The sequence below is a fragment of the Oratosquilla oratoria genome, chromosome 1, assembly GCF_046742065.1.
Source record: "Oratosquilla oratoria isolate Oo_2021 chromosome 1, ASM4674206v1, whole genome shotgun sequence".
Taxonomy (NCBI): domain Eukaryota; kingdom Metazoa; phylum Arthropoda; class Malacostraca; order Stomatopoda; family Squillidae; genus Oratosquilla; species Oratosquilla oratoria.
The window spans coordinates 57,952,686-57,967,685 of NC_134777.1; the positions used below are offsets into that span (position 1 = coordinate 57,952,686).

Below are 15,000 nucleotides of genomic sequence, written 5' to 3' on the forward strand. Positions count from 1 at the left end.
TTAAATATAGAGAAAAAATACGTAAAAGGATGAACGAACAAACTAATGAAAACGTATTTCTTCCTGTCCTCGCTCAAACAAGTATCAATCAGAGGGAAAATGGGAAGGGAAGCCAACGGCCTTGTGACGTCGTGTTGGTGTCAAGTTAGCGGGAAGATCAACGGGGAAATTATTTTGCTCATTACAACAAGACTTATTATTGACTATGATTTATAACTACCAATCTAGTTAGGTTGTAAATTTTTCGATAATAAGGGATAAGTAAACAGCTCTGCTTCTTCTTAGCTGAATAAAATCACAGTTATTTCCCCCATGTCCATGTTCCTTCCCTTTTTATGTATTTAACCATACAAACTTGCCTTACTTTGAAGATGTAATACACGAAAGAACTTACTGTCTACAAGGTTCTCTTCTCCTGTGGTGATATTGCATATTTTGTTTCACGGTGATGTGAAAACCCTGAACATGTATATATATATATATATATTAATATATATATAAATATTTATATATATATATATATATATATATATATATATATATATTTATAAAAATATATATATATATATATATATATATATATATATATGCAAAATAACGACAGGAGAAGGGAAACTTGTAGACGGTAGGTAATTTCGTATATTACATCTTCACACTAGTGATGCGGGTATTGGCTGCATATTATTGTGGCAAAGTAGCATGCAGTTGATACTTTAGAGTTTATATGGGGCGCCCCTACGGACCAGAGCCACACATCATTTTGTCTATGATAGAGGAAGACTGTTCATAGAGATATGATGACACTTTTATTATACTACGACTGTCCCTCCGTTATGCTGTCCCCCAACCCCTTGTTACTGTCCTGTACCATTTCTCTGAATATTCATTTCCTTTTTTCGCCTACCCTGTGGTGGGGGAAAAGAATGCTGCCACCAAGTCTTCCCACTTGAGTCGTAAAAGGCGACAAAAACGGGACGGGGGTTAGGACTAGGAATCCTGCTACCTGTAGCCCCACAGGGGACATTCCTAAAAAAAAAAAAAAAAAAAAAAAAAAAAAAAAAAGCATAAGACGGTCCAGGAATTTTCCAACCAGTACCCTAAGATTTGGGTCTTTTAATGTGCGTGGATGTGGTACAGATGAGAGTAAAAGGGAAGAGATAGGCAGTATGTTTGTGAGAAGAAAGGTGGGTGTGCTGGCTTTGAGTGAAACTAAATTGAAAGGGAGGGGTGAGTGTGAGTTTGGGAGTGTAGTTGGGAGATTCTCAGGAGTGAAGAGGGGACGAGGGAGAGAAGGGGTGGCTATACTAGTAAGTGAAGAGATAGATAAGCGTGTAGTGGAGTGGAAGGAGGTTTCTTCAAGGTTGATGTGGATGAAGGTGAAGCTGGGAAGGGAGTTGTGGGTTTTTGTAAGTGCGTATGGGCCTGGTAGGGAGAAGATCATAGAGGAAAGGGAGGCTTTTTGGGTAGATTTAAATGACTGCATAGAGGGATTAGGGAGAAATGTCAATGTAGTTGTATTGGGAGACCTTAATGCTAGGGTAGGAAATGAGCCAACAGACGGAGTGATTGGAAAATATGGAGTTCCAGGTAAAAATCGTAGTGGAGAGCTGATGGTGGAGATGTGTCTCAAGAGAGAGTTGATGATAGCAAATACAGTGTTTAGGAAGAAATTCAAGCATAAGTACACATGGGAGAGGGTGGTGGATGGAAGGGTGACAGATAGAGTATTAATGGACTATATAGTGGTGACCAGGAGTATGGTAGGAAGAGTTAAGGATGTACATGTTCTCAGGGGAAAAAGTGGGGGTATATTAGATAATTTTCTGGTGGAAGGTAAATTGAGAGTGGAGAATAGGTGGAGAAAGAAGAAAAGGGCAGAAGGTATGGAGGTACTTAGAGTGAACTGCTTAAATGAGAAAGAAAAGGAGGAGTATAAGAAGAAGCTGAGAGAAGAGTGGGAGGGAGTGAAGGATAGAGTAGAACTAGGAGCGGAGGAGGAATGGGGATGGTTCAAGGAGGGAGTCATAAGGTGTACAAAGATGGTATGTGGAACAAGGAGGGCGATAGGAAATAGAAGGAAGGGTAGTAAATGGTGAGATGAGGAAGCAAAGAAGGGTGTAAAAGAGAAGAAGCAGGCTTTTATAGATTGGCTACAAATTAGGACGAGGGAATCGTATGAGAGGTACAAAGTAAAGAGAAGGGAAGTCAAGCATAAGATGAAGGAGGCATAGAGGAGAGCAGATATGAAATGGGGTAACAGTATGACAGAAGTTTTTGAAAGTAATAAAAAAATGTTATGGAAAGAAATTAAAATAGGAAGAGGAGGCAAATCAAGTAGAGAAGAAAAGGTAAAAGTTGTAGATGGACAGATGATAATGGAAGAGAAGGCAGTGAGAGGAAAATGGGCAGAGTATTTTAGGGAGTTGCTAAATGTGAAGGAGGATAGGGAGTGAAGGGTAGTTGCAGTGGGAAGCGCTAAGAAAATGAGATTGATGAGTGAGGAAAATGGTGGAGAAATAGGGAAAGATGAAGTGAAAGCAGCTGTTAAGATGATGAGACCAGGTAAGGCACCTGGGTTGGATGTGTGTCATGCAGAATGTCTGAAAAAAGGGAGGTACAATGATGATGGGCTGCCTGGTGAGGTTATTTAATGTTTGTTTAAAAGAGGGTAGAATGCCGAAGGACTGGAGGAGTGCCTATATAGTTCCACTTTATTAGGAAAAGGGGGACAAATGTGAGTGAGGACCATTGGGAAAGAGGGGAATGTCTATTGAGAAAGGAAGAGAGAAGACAGATGATAGGGGTGAATGGAGAAGGGTTGTGTATGGATGATGCTGTGATGCATGAAAGGGAGTGGGTGGAGGATGGGTCGGTGAGGGAGTATGTGTGAGAAATAGATTGACGCAGCCCGAAGGGATTTCTCCCTGTCTTCTCTTTTTCTCAATGAGGGGACGGAGAGGGGAGGGGTCGCCGATTATATAATTATATGAAGTGGCCTTGCTGTGGATATGCTGTGTCTTGCGACAGTGCTTCTGACCCATGGCAGGGGGCGAGATGCAGGGATGACCCGTCATTCAGGAGGAGTCAAGGTAAGGGGGAGGGAGGGGCGTGAATGGGAGTGGAGTATGTGGGGATAGAATGGTTGGGGGTGGATTTTATGCCTTTGTTTTTGGCTACCTCCCTTGTAAGGGGGAAAAGCCTTTGGTATATGTATGTATGAATATATAAACACACACACACACATACATACATATATACATACATATACATATATATATATATATATATATATGTGTGTATATATATATATATATATATATATATATATATGTATATACATATATATATATACACATATTGTACCCCCAATGTGTTAGACTTCATTGAACAAGAATAACAAAGTTTTAATTAATTCCTTCAATAAGGTAATGGTGGGAAGGGCGAGATGGACGGTCTCAGCAGCAAGGGGTCCCGACCGATAGGGAATCCACTCAGTATGAAGAAAGTGCAGGAAGGCGGGAAGGAAAGAGGGAGCGAGGGAGAAAGGAAGGGAGGGAGAGGTAGGGGGAAGGGGAAGGGAGGGAGAGAGATAAGGAGAAAGGGAGAGAGGGAGAAAGGGAGGGAGGAAAAGTGAGGGAGAGGTAGGGAGGAAGGGGAAGGGAGGGAGGGAGAGAAGGAGAAAGGGAGGGAGGGGGAGAAAAGAGGGAGGGAGGAAGGGAGGAAGAGGGAGGGAAAGAGGAAGAAAGGGGTTACTTCGTTAAAATAATGTCATAAGGAGGAAGAGGAAAAGAGAGAGGAGGAAGAAGAGGAGTAGGAGGAGGAGAACGAGGAGGGGAGGAGGAGGGGGGGTGAAGGAGGGGAGGAGGAGGCGAAAGAGGGCGAGATTGGGAGTTAGGCATTGTACGACCCTCCTACATGGGATGACGTCACAAGAGGGAATGAGAGGGGAGGGGGGAGGAAGAGGGGGCTCCGGTGCCCTCTTAATAATCACAATCAAGCTAAGTGCCATAATTAATAGCCCCCGACACAAGCTCAAGGCAAACGTTGTTCCTGTTTTCAGAAAGGGAGATAAATCGTCTATATGCAACCACAGACCAATCAGTGTGACATCAGTTATAGGTAAAATGCTTGAATCAATAATAGTTAATAGACTCAGAGATCACATCGAGAAACATAATTTGATTCGTGACTCATAGCATAGTTTCTCCAAGGGTAAGTCATGTGTGACTAATCTTTTATATTTTTATACTAACGTATATAAGGCGTCAGATAACAATGATAGCTATGATGTTATTTACCTTGACTTTAGCAAAGCGTTTGACAAGGTGACTCCACCAGAGACTACTAAATAAAATCAAAGCCCATGATATAGGAAGAAAAGTGTTAGAATGGATTAGAGCTTGGATCAGTGACAGAAAACAGCGGGTCACCATAGATGGTGAAAAATCCAAATGGGGGAGTGTTTCTAGTGGAGTTCCCCAGGGCTCGGTTTTGGGTCCCTTATTGTTCATTATGTGCATGAACGACTTGGACAATGGGATTAATAGTGATGTTAGAAAGTTTGCGGACGACACTAAATCAGAATGCCTGATTAGGTCAGGAGAGGACGCCGAGACTTTGCAGGATGAGCTTAACAAATTGTACACATGGTCAGTGAAATGGCAAATGAACTTCAGCATCTCAAAGTGCAGCGTGTAAAACGTAGGGCTACACAACCTCGAAAACAGACATAGCTTAGGTAACACGTTTTTAGAGAAAACTGAGTGCGAGAGAGACTTGGGAGTTCTAATGAGTCCTGACCTTAAATCCAGGAAACAGTGCATTAGCGCCAGAAATAAAGCTAACAGTACACTAGGTTTCATTGCTAGGACGGTTACCAATAGAAGTGCAGGGGTAATTATCAAACTCTAGCGTTAGTTAGACCTATCCTTGACTATGAGGTCCAGTTTTGGTCTTCGTCTTATAGAATGGACACAAATTCACTAGAATCATTACAGAGGAGAATGACCAAAATGATACATGGGCTTAGAAATTTACCTTACGAAGAGAGGCTTGGGCACCTTAACGCTCTCTGGAAAGACGCAGAGTGCGGGGTGATCTAATAGAGGTGTTTAAGTGGATCAAAGGCTTTAACAAGGGTGACGCATACAAGGTCATCATATTAAGACAACAGGCCAGGACTCGCAGCAATGGATTTAAATTGGACAAATTTAGATTTAAAAAGGAAATAGAAAAGAATTGGTTTACTAATAGGGTGATCAACGAATAGAATAGACTTAGCAACCATGCTGTGAACGCTGAAACTATCAGTTGTTTTAAGAAACGGTTAGATAACTTTATGGATGGGGATGACAGGTGGTAATGGACACGGAACTGCCTAGTGTGGGCCTTATGGTCTCCTGCAGTGTCCTTCATTTTGACGTTCTAACTGCAATAATAATAATAATCATAATAATAATAACAATAATAGTAGTAGTAGTAGTAGTAATAATAATAATAATGATAATAATAATAATAATAATAATAATAATAATCATAATAATATTCGTACTGGAAGCAGACTTCAACGGGACACTTGCCCACTTCATTCTGGCTAAACAACGCCGGACGATTTTATTTAGACAAGAGGGAGGGAGTGGGGGAGTGGAAGGAGGTGGACGCAAATCGGGGTTAAACCTGGTCACAATTCTGTTTCCCCTTAGAGGATTAAAATCGTCTAACATCAGCCTGAATAGCTCCTGTAAAGAGATTCTTCGTATGGAATGGGTTGGGGAAGGGGTTTAGTGTCACCCCTACGGACCAGTGTCGCGTATCTGACTGGAGACTGTTGGTCACTTTTAACTTCTGCTGTCCACTTCAGCAGGGACAGAAACGTCGGATATTGGGGAACAAGATAAAACCACAAATCTCTCTCGTTCGGTCACTGATAACTAACGGCAACACTCGTCTTCACAGGTCGGCGTCGTCGTCTGGGTGATCATTGCTGCCGCCGTCGGCGTCCGAAGCGCAAGCGCTGGCCACGCCGTCCACGCGTCATCAGCGCAAATAACACGCTTGTGGCAAGCCGAAGCCGCGGTCGTGCACAAGATCCGAACACTTCTGACGTCCCTCAACCAAGTTATAAACGTTTTGCAAAGGTAAGGTGGGTGGCGAGGAGGGAGGGGGGTGAAAGACATGAAAGCAGGCTTTGGTAATCGCTTCATTTAAAGATCCCGTCCGCTGCAAATTTGATTTCGTTGGAGATTCTGAATTCTTGTGGTGGACAGGGTCGGTCTGAGTGAGAGAGAAAGAGATTCACACCCCAGTTTTGGCTTGAGACTTTCAACGGTTATCCAGAGAGCCTCCCTACCCCCACCCATGGGGGAGGGGGGAGGGGGAAGGGAGGAGGACATGTTAATTGAAGGCGAGTTCCTTGATGATGTGTGGATTAAGTGATGCTTGATGGCGTCTGTGTGCATCCGTCGCCTCTCCTCCATCGAGGCAGAAAGAGCGTCACGGTGCTCCGGGCCAGTGGGTTACTGTGTCCCAGGCGCACAAGGAGGAGGAGAAGGAAGAGGAAGAAGAAGCAAAATAAGAGAAAGAAGAAGAAGAAGAAGAGGAAGAGGAGAAAGAAGAAGAGATGACAAGAACGAGAGGAAGGAGAACGAGAAGACGAACATAAGGATGAAGGAGATTGGAAGAGACCATTAGGCATACACTTGGCAGTTCCATGTCCATTACCACCTGTCATCCCCATCCGCAAAGTTGTCTAATCTTTTTTTAAAACAACCGGTAGTTTCAGCGCTCACTACATGGTTACTAAGAGGAAGGCGAAAAGGAAAGAGGAAAAAGAAGAACGGGAAGGAGAAGCAGAAGAGGAGGAAGTGGAGGAAGAAGAGGAAGAGGACAAATAATAAAAATACAACGAGGAGAAGAAGAAGATCGAGAAAATGAAGAGGAAGAAAAAACAAACAAACGAGAAAACAAAGAAGTGGAAAATGTAGAAGAAAAACACAAAAAAAGGAGATAAAGAAGAATGAGAAGAATACAAAGGAAGATGTATCCGAAGAAGACGAAGAAGAAGAGGAAGAGGAAAGTCCGAGCGCCAGAGGGTCGAGATATTCTTGAAGCAATTCTTCAAAGTGACCAATTCTTTTTTTTTTCCCTTTGAGTTGCGTTCGACGACAAAAGAAGCTCGTTGTTTTGGAAGACTACGGGAAAAAATGACGTCACGGGAATCTAACAGAAAAGTGTGGGAAACTTGGTGGAATTTACAGTTCGGAGGGAATACTTCTGATGCACCTCTTACGGCATGTCTCTTTCTGCATATGAATTATGATCCAAATCAACCTTCCCTTTAATGGTCAGTGATACGAATTTGACACACCTAAGGATATTGTTATGTCTGGCGCCAGACGACTTTAATCAACCGAGACGGATGAGCAGGCAGGTAGCGTTTAAGAGAGCTGGTAGACAGGCTTGATCAGAGCACTAGAATGGCTTGGGTATGTGGAAAGAATGACTATCAAAAAGAACGTGGAAGGTAGAGGAGAATGGAGGGTACTCAAAGAGGGAGACAGAGAGTAAGGTGGATGGACGGGGTGAAAGGGGTATTGGAAACAAGCGAAGTGTCTGTCGAGCAGGAAAAGGAGATGGCGAGAGATAAGTGTGAATGGAGAGTGGCTGTGACTGGGTGAAGAAATGGTGTGGCTCGAAGGGATGTCTTCTTATCTGCTCTGTATTTTCTAATGTGAATGAATGGGGTGGGGGTGGATCGTCATGTAATGAAGCAGTGGGGATAAACAAGCTTTGGCTGTTGGGTCCTATAGTGGAGGTGCTGTGCCTTACTGCATTGCCTCTGACCTGACCCGATCAGTGAATGGTGGGCAGGGATGACCCTTCATCCACCACGAGGAGCTTGGACGAGAGGGCCAAGGAATGGGTTTTTGGTTGGGTGGGGGATGGGCGTAGGGTGGGTGAATAGTTTGATTCGGCCACCCACTTATAAGGGGGGAAAGGGGCCTTTTGGGACATCCAAGCATGTACAGTAGTACTCTCTTACAATATTGCAAATATACCTATTAGTTTTATGCTGACAAAATGCAATAAGCAAATGAACAAATAAATATATAAATAAATAGAAATAAAATAAAATGTAACGTGGTAGAATCCATCAACAAATAATGAGACCACAAGTCTGTAGGCAAGCTTGAGAACCCGACTGTACTGACAGGTAGGCAGACCAACAGGTGCCAGGCGAGTGACAGAGTGCCAAAATGACACCCAATTGGCCCAAGACGGCACCCAATTGAAACCAATCATTACTTTGGGAGGACTTCGAGCTGTCGGCTAAAAAAAAAAAAAAAAAAAAAAAAAAAACCGGGACTCGTTTTCTCTCTACAAGTGCTTTCTCTTAGGCTAAAATTTCTCTATTTTTTATCTTTTTGTCTATTTCTACTACTACATTTTCAACCTTCTCGAATTGCGGCAAATTTTCATAATTTTCCGTCTCTACCTATCTCCATCCATCATTTCTTTCCTCACTTTTGCTGGCAGGCTTCATCAACGACAGTCCCAAGCCCCTTTTAATGCCGCGGAAAATAAAAAGCTTCTAAAAATACGCCCATTGGCTGGAGCCCTTTTCATACACATCTACTGATCTGCCCTGGTTGATTCCATTCCAGGTACGTCAAGGCTTGGGAAACGTCTGGACTGGGCGACGCCGAGCCGTCTGTGCGATTCGGCGACGCTGTCTCAGCATTCACCCTCCTTACCCACGTCGCTCATGGATGGAGACTCACAGACCGTACACTCCACGAGCATAGCCACGTGACGTCACTGCTAAGTGAGTCTCTTTTGGTAAACAGCGCTTCTATCCTGAAGAGGTGGAGTCGTAGAGGTAGGAATGGGAGGTTTTAGGTGAGAAAGGAGGGACTGTAGGTGTAGGTGATCAGTATCTCTCTCTTCGGTAAGTGGAAGGCGTCTCGCCTGGTGTTACCCCGCGTAGGGGGGAAAACGAGAGGGATACGTTTCAGTGTCACAGTGCTAACGATCCCGGTTCTCTCTGGCCCAACATACATCGGGGCCGGGAGTGAGCTGCGTGAAGTGACTTCTCGTACTCTGTTAACTTTAGTGGAAATGACACTAAGTAAACCCCACCCTCTACCACTTCTCCGCTTTAGGACACGCGCGCGCACGCACACACGTTACCACTCCGACTCTCCATTCTCGTCCTTTCTCCCAGTGAGCACACGCCAGGAGGCGCCTAACTGCGACTGAAGACGTCACCTTTGCTTTACGTGCTCGGACTTCTAGAGCAGGTGGAAATCACCGGTAGATGTCGAGTTCTAATGTCCTACCGAAACAATTTTTTTTTTTTTTTTTTTTTTGAGTAGGTGTCCCTTCCCTGCTGTTGCCATATAGGTGATCTATAATTCTTAGATTTCAATAAATTGCAGTTACTTTTAAAATGTTCTTATATCAATGTATGGACTTCGCCTAATTTGTTTCTTCAAGAGCCATGAATCTTCATGAGAGGATTTAATACAGAACCTCCTGTCTATCCCCTGGGTCACGACATAGCCTCTGCATCTCACCATGATGACATGATTTACAACCTTCGAATAAAACGGGTTTATGGCCTTTTTTTTTTTTTTTTTACTATCTATTATTACTTATTATTATAACTGCATCACCCCCTCCTCCTTAGCCTCGTCAACAATGCTGATCTGACTCATATAATTGACTACCCGCAGCCGAGCTGAGTCAGCGTGCTGACGACGAAGACCTCCCTGACGAAGTCGACGCCGTTAGGGCTGGGGAGGCGGTGGCGCGTCTCCTAAACGTCTACCGCCTCGACGCCTCTTCCTTCTTCCGAGGACGACAGTTCCCAGGTCGACCTCGAAGCAGCCTGAAGGAGCACCAGCAGGAGGACGATGTCGAGGACGAGGCCTTCTCCGAACCCAAGTTACCTGGTAGGTCGTTCTCGGGTCTTCGTTTGGATTCTTCGCTGGCTCTAACTCCTCAAGGAGTGACAAGAGAGGCGGAAAGTTCTTAGAATTCCCCCATACCCATACTTCCATATCTAAAAATAATAATGATAAATAAAGAAATCAAATAAATGAATAAATAAGATAAATAAATAAGATAGATAAATTACATAGAGATACAATATCTAAAAATAGACAAACACATCAACAGGAAATAAAACCAATAAATCAGATACGAGATACGGTATCTAAAATAATTATAAACCATTCACATAAATACTGTAAATAAATGAAATACGAGAGAGAGAGAGAGAAGGGGAGAGAGGTGTGTGTGTGTGTGAGAGAGAGAGAGAAAGAGAGAGGGGGGGAGGGCAGGAGAGAGAAACAACAGTCTGCCTCCGACATGGGGCGGCTTCCACGTGTTGTGTCGACGGTTCGTTAGCGTTGCATTTCGCCCAATTTAGCTCCTTTATTAAATGCTCTCCACCTCCTCTACCTCCTTCTCGTCGTCCCAGAAGCTGATGTCGATGTCGTCTCGAGATCTAGTCCACCTCGAAAATTCGTAAGTTTCCAATATTCACAAGTCTCCATTATCCGGAACTTTTCGAAAGTGCTCCCTGTATTCGGAACCTTCTAGGTTTCGAATCTTCTCATCCCAAATATTGGGAAGTTTCCGATTTACTTTATATCTCCAATAAGGAGAATTATCTGCCAACCGGAGTAGGATATTCTTTTTTCCAGAAAATAATCAATTTTTCGTTTTTCTCTCTTTCCATTGGTAAATGTTGATAAGGTCTCAATTGTCCTCTACAAATGGATTGCTATATTTTTTCCAGAATATATATATATATATATATATATATATATATATGTATATACACATATATATATATATATAGACTATATTATGACAAATAAGAAAGAAGGTGGAGTAAGCAGACGAGGAGTAATGGGAGAATTTCACGCTTTAACGTTTCGACCCGCAGGGTCTTGATCACAAAGCTAACAACTCAAACATAACAGGGGATTTTATACATAGACGGGTCATCTCATGGGACACATCGGAGAGCTTGTTATCTTATTTGCGTATTCTTTTATTATTAATAAGCCTGTGGTTTTTGCTAGACATATAAAGCCTTCTCTATTGTTAATGTTGTTATTAGTGTTAATGTATGCTGTCTCAGTTGTCTTCCTCAATTTCTTGGATGATCCTTTATTTAATATGGTTGTGTTGTTCCAGTCTGGAAGGTGGCCATGCTTATCCACATGCATTACTATGGAGTTAGATGATCTGTGGGCTTTTACGTCATTTTTATGTTCATTTATCCGTTTATTAAGTCCGCGACCAGATTCACCAAAATATGAAGAGGGACAGCTTTTACACAGGATTTTATAAACAATGTTTGTTTTTTTCATTAGTGGGATTATTGTAGCTACGTGTAACCAAATGTCCTACGTAGCATTAAAATTCTCCCATTACTCCTCGTCTGCTTCCTCCACCTTTAGTTAAAAAAAAAAAAAAAAAAAAAAAAAAATATATATATATATATATATATATATATATATATATACACATACATATATATATATATACGTACATATATATATATACATGCATATATATATATATATATATGTATATATGTATGTATATATATATATATATATATATATATATATATATATATATCAGATAATTTTTATGACAGTCGCATGCAGGATTCAAACCTACTGCTATCGGCCTCCCGTAAGATTACCTTCACAGAGCCTTAGATCACTACACCATCAGACACTTGGGCCTTGTGTAAAACAGGATTGGGGTCGCAGATTACTGATCATTCCTACCCTCGGGAATCAGTTCGATTCCAGGTTTCAAGGTTTTTAAGTGTCTGATTGTGTAGTGATCTAAGGCTTTGCGAAGGTAATCTTACGGGAGGCCGATAGCAGTAGGCTCGAATCATGCATGCGACCGCCAAAAAATTTATCGGACTGATGTCGCTGTTACTAGCGAATTTCTCTCATATATATATATATATTAACGGTTTTACCTTCTTGATTTGGAGATGAAAATATTAATGTCGTGGTTGTCCCTCTGCCAGTTCCCATCGCCATAATTCACGACATATTTTATTCAGCCATGGGTAAACCTCTGTAAACTTTCGCTGCTACTGATGGCTTGTATATTATTTTGATCTGCTTGTCGACAAGTGATTTGATCACAATGAGGGAGATTATATCAGTGTTGAATGGATCATCGGGCATCCAGGAATCCATATTAGTTTCCGGTTTGGGGTCCCGCGTGGGAAAATCTGTGCTTCCCACTGGGGGGTTCGGGATCCCCCGGGAGGATCCATGCTTCCTCCAGGGGATCTGTGCCCGGTTACCTATATGGGGGATCTATGCTAAGCATCAATAGCGTCCCATAAATAAGGGACTATTTCCTGACATTAACCAACACCCTCTCTGCTGCCCTGATGAGGACACTCCTCCTTCTCCTGCTCCACAGCCAGCGCCCTAGCGCACCTCGGTCTCCTGGCGATCAACAAGGGCATGTTTGGCATCAGCGTCGACCTCCTGAAGGCGGCCAGGGAGGAGGAATCCGGTTTTGCCCGCCGTCAGCAGCGCGACCCAGCCCTTCGGCAGGAGACCCCGTGTCGGAGGAAATACGACGGTGAACTTCGAGAACACCCGCGTCAACGTAACGCCTCTGAAGGAGATGATGCGGTCAGGAGGGACATCGTCCACGGCTACTGCAGCAGCGCTGACGGCGTCGAGGACGAAGTGGAGTCGGAGGAACAAGTGCCGTTCGGACCCTTTTACTCCTTCGAGAGGATCGAGGCCATGCTGTCGACAGCCGTCAAAGTGGTAAGTCGAGGAGGAGGTCAATGTTAAGGTGGACCTTGAGGTGGTGACTGGTCCTTCCCTTGTCCATCTTCCTCCTCAGGAATGTGGCAACGGAAGTGTCGTCCCGTGAGTTGCTTGTTCGGTTTTGTTTCTTGTTTCTCAGTCGTCGCTAACTTTGTACAAACGTCTTGCCTTCACACTTCCATCTCTTACGGACTATGGGGCCGAATTTTCTTTTTCTTTTTTCCCATTAAAGGGTTTTATTACTGATTTCGGCAGACGATTTCAATAAACTGAGAGCTTTTGAGAAACCTTTGTGACTACCAAATAAACAAATAAATAAATAATTATAAATAAATAAATAGATAAATAATTATAAATAGATAAATAAATAAATAAATAAACGACTAAATGAACACAATCTATGTTCCTCCTGCAGCATGACCACGTCCTCTCCATCCGGGGACCTTCTTCGGGAAGCCACAGCACTGCCGGGAGGCCCTACGGTGAGCCCTTGGGCGAGGAAGTTCCTCCTCCTCCTCCTCCTCCTAGTCTTCCTCCTTCCTTCCACTTCCGTTCCGTGTGGTACTTACCCTTTTGTCATTGTTGTCGCCAGACGATTCTACAGCAGACGTGTGGGTCGGTTGGCCCCTCGACGTCTATATTGGTTTCACTTCTCAGGTGAATAAAATCTCCTGGCGGCAGCAGGAATGCACATAATCATTTTACACACACACACACACACACACACACCATATATATATATATATATATATATATATATATATATATATATATATATATATATATATATATACATACACATATATATTTTTTCGAATCCGACTTAGTAATGGATCAAGAGGTCAGCTGTCGGGATGCTCTTCTTTTGTAATCCTTTGTATGAACGACAAGAGGTTAATCCGTCGAGGATTGTCAATCATCACGGTGTCATGCACACTTGGTGCTACTTTGTCTTTCCGTCCGATTGCCATTTAGGCGATTTCATTCATCTCTGTGGCATGCCAGAGGAAAAAAATAAGATACTATGAAAAAATAAACGAAAACAAATAAAATAAGATAAGATAAAGTAAAAAAAAAACATAGTTTATCAACTCTTCAGCAACGATAATGATAGTAATAATAATATCAACAATAATAATAATAATAATAATAATAATAATAATAATAATAATAATAACAAATTCTTTCAATTTTTATAGACAATTTCTACACAAAATAAAAATGCCAGATGCCCCTCTGCCTGTTCCTAGTCTTCAGCCTAAGGACCCCAAATGAACCTGCACTGGCGTTCTAGGGACCCCAAGAGGGAGCGCTAGGGTGCCCTTGGGGATTCCAAGAGAGATCCCTTGGGGATTCCCGGTCGGGACCATTTGGTACAAAAATGTGATACCTTTTCTTTCTTCGCTTCTTCAACGGAGCTCCTCTCTGGACATGACCTTCCCCGGCTTGGTCCGTTCATCCTTCCTCTCCTCCTCCACCAGGGACAAGTCTGACGAGCCCTGGCGGCACCACCTCCCCCTCTTCCCCTGCGTCAGGCCGGCGGAGTGGCATCGGCAGAGACCTGAAGGTCGAGGACGAGGTCAAGGACGAGGTCGAGGTCGTCCTCGGAGTCGAGTACCTCAAGCGGCACGGGAACAAAACGTGGATGCTCAGGCAGCGTCTCGAGACGGAGCGGCTCCAGGCGGAGAGACTGTGCCGGGGACACGACCTTCGGGTAGGTTCTCTGGGCGGAGGGACGGGGAGGGGGGAAGGGAGAGGGTTGTCCAGGGATTCAAGTGAAGGTGTCTGTGTGTGTGTGTGTGTGTGTGTGTGTGTGTGTGTGTGTGTGTGTGTGTGTGTGTGTGTGTGTGTGTGTGTGTGTGTGTGTGTGTGTGATTCACCTTGATCTTTGGATCACGTGTTGGACTCGTGATCGATAGCTATTTCCCTCCCGGAAGAGAGCTCAGAGCTCGTATGATCGATCTATGGGTAATGCTTTGACCTTACACGCACACACACACCCAACTCCCCGCCCACGAGAGTTGGAGTAACGACTCGAAGCGCAGCGATACTGAAACAATTTTTAGCCATGGGCAGGATTCGAACCCGGACCGCCGTAGTGACAGTTTGGGACTCTACCAACCGCGCCACCGAGTCGTGTGTGTGTGTGTGTGTGTTCAAGCAC

At 43.5% G+C, this 15,000-nt stretch overlaps 1 protein-coding gene across 1 annotated transcript in view; it reads left to right on the plus strand.

Annotated features, from left to right (window-relative positions):
* Positions 1-5,937: 5,937 nt before the first annotated feature.
* Positions 5,938-15,000, plus strand: part of LOC143028300 (uncharacterized) — a gene marked incomplete at its 5' end in the record, with an annotated part of 16,082 nt that continues 7,019 nt past the window's right edge. The window contains 7 exons of the mRNA XM_076190181.1: positions 5,938-6,137; positions 8,664-8,891; positions 9,295-9,299; positions 9,735-9,953; positions 12,475-12,833; positions 13,252-13,318; positions 14,318-14,550. Of these exons, the coding sequence (XP_076046296.1) occupies positions 5,938-6,137; positions 8,664-8,891; positions 9,295-9,299; positions 9,735-9,953; positions 12,475-12,833; positions 13,252-13,318; positions 14,318-14,550 (1,311 nt within the window). The remainder of the gene's footprint in view (positions 6,138-8,663; positions 8,892-9,294; positions 9,300-9,734; positions 9,954-12,474; positions 12,834-13,251; positions 13,319-14,317; positions 14,551-15,000) is intronic.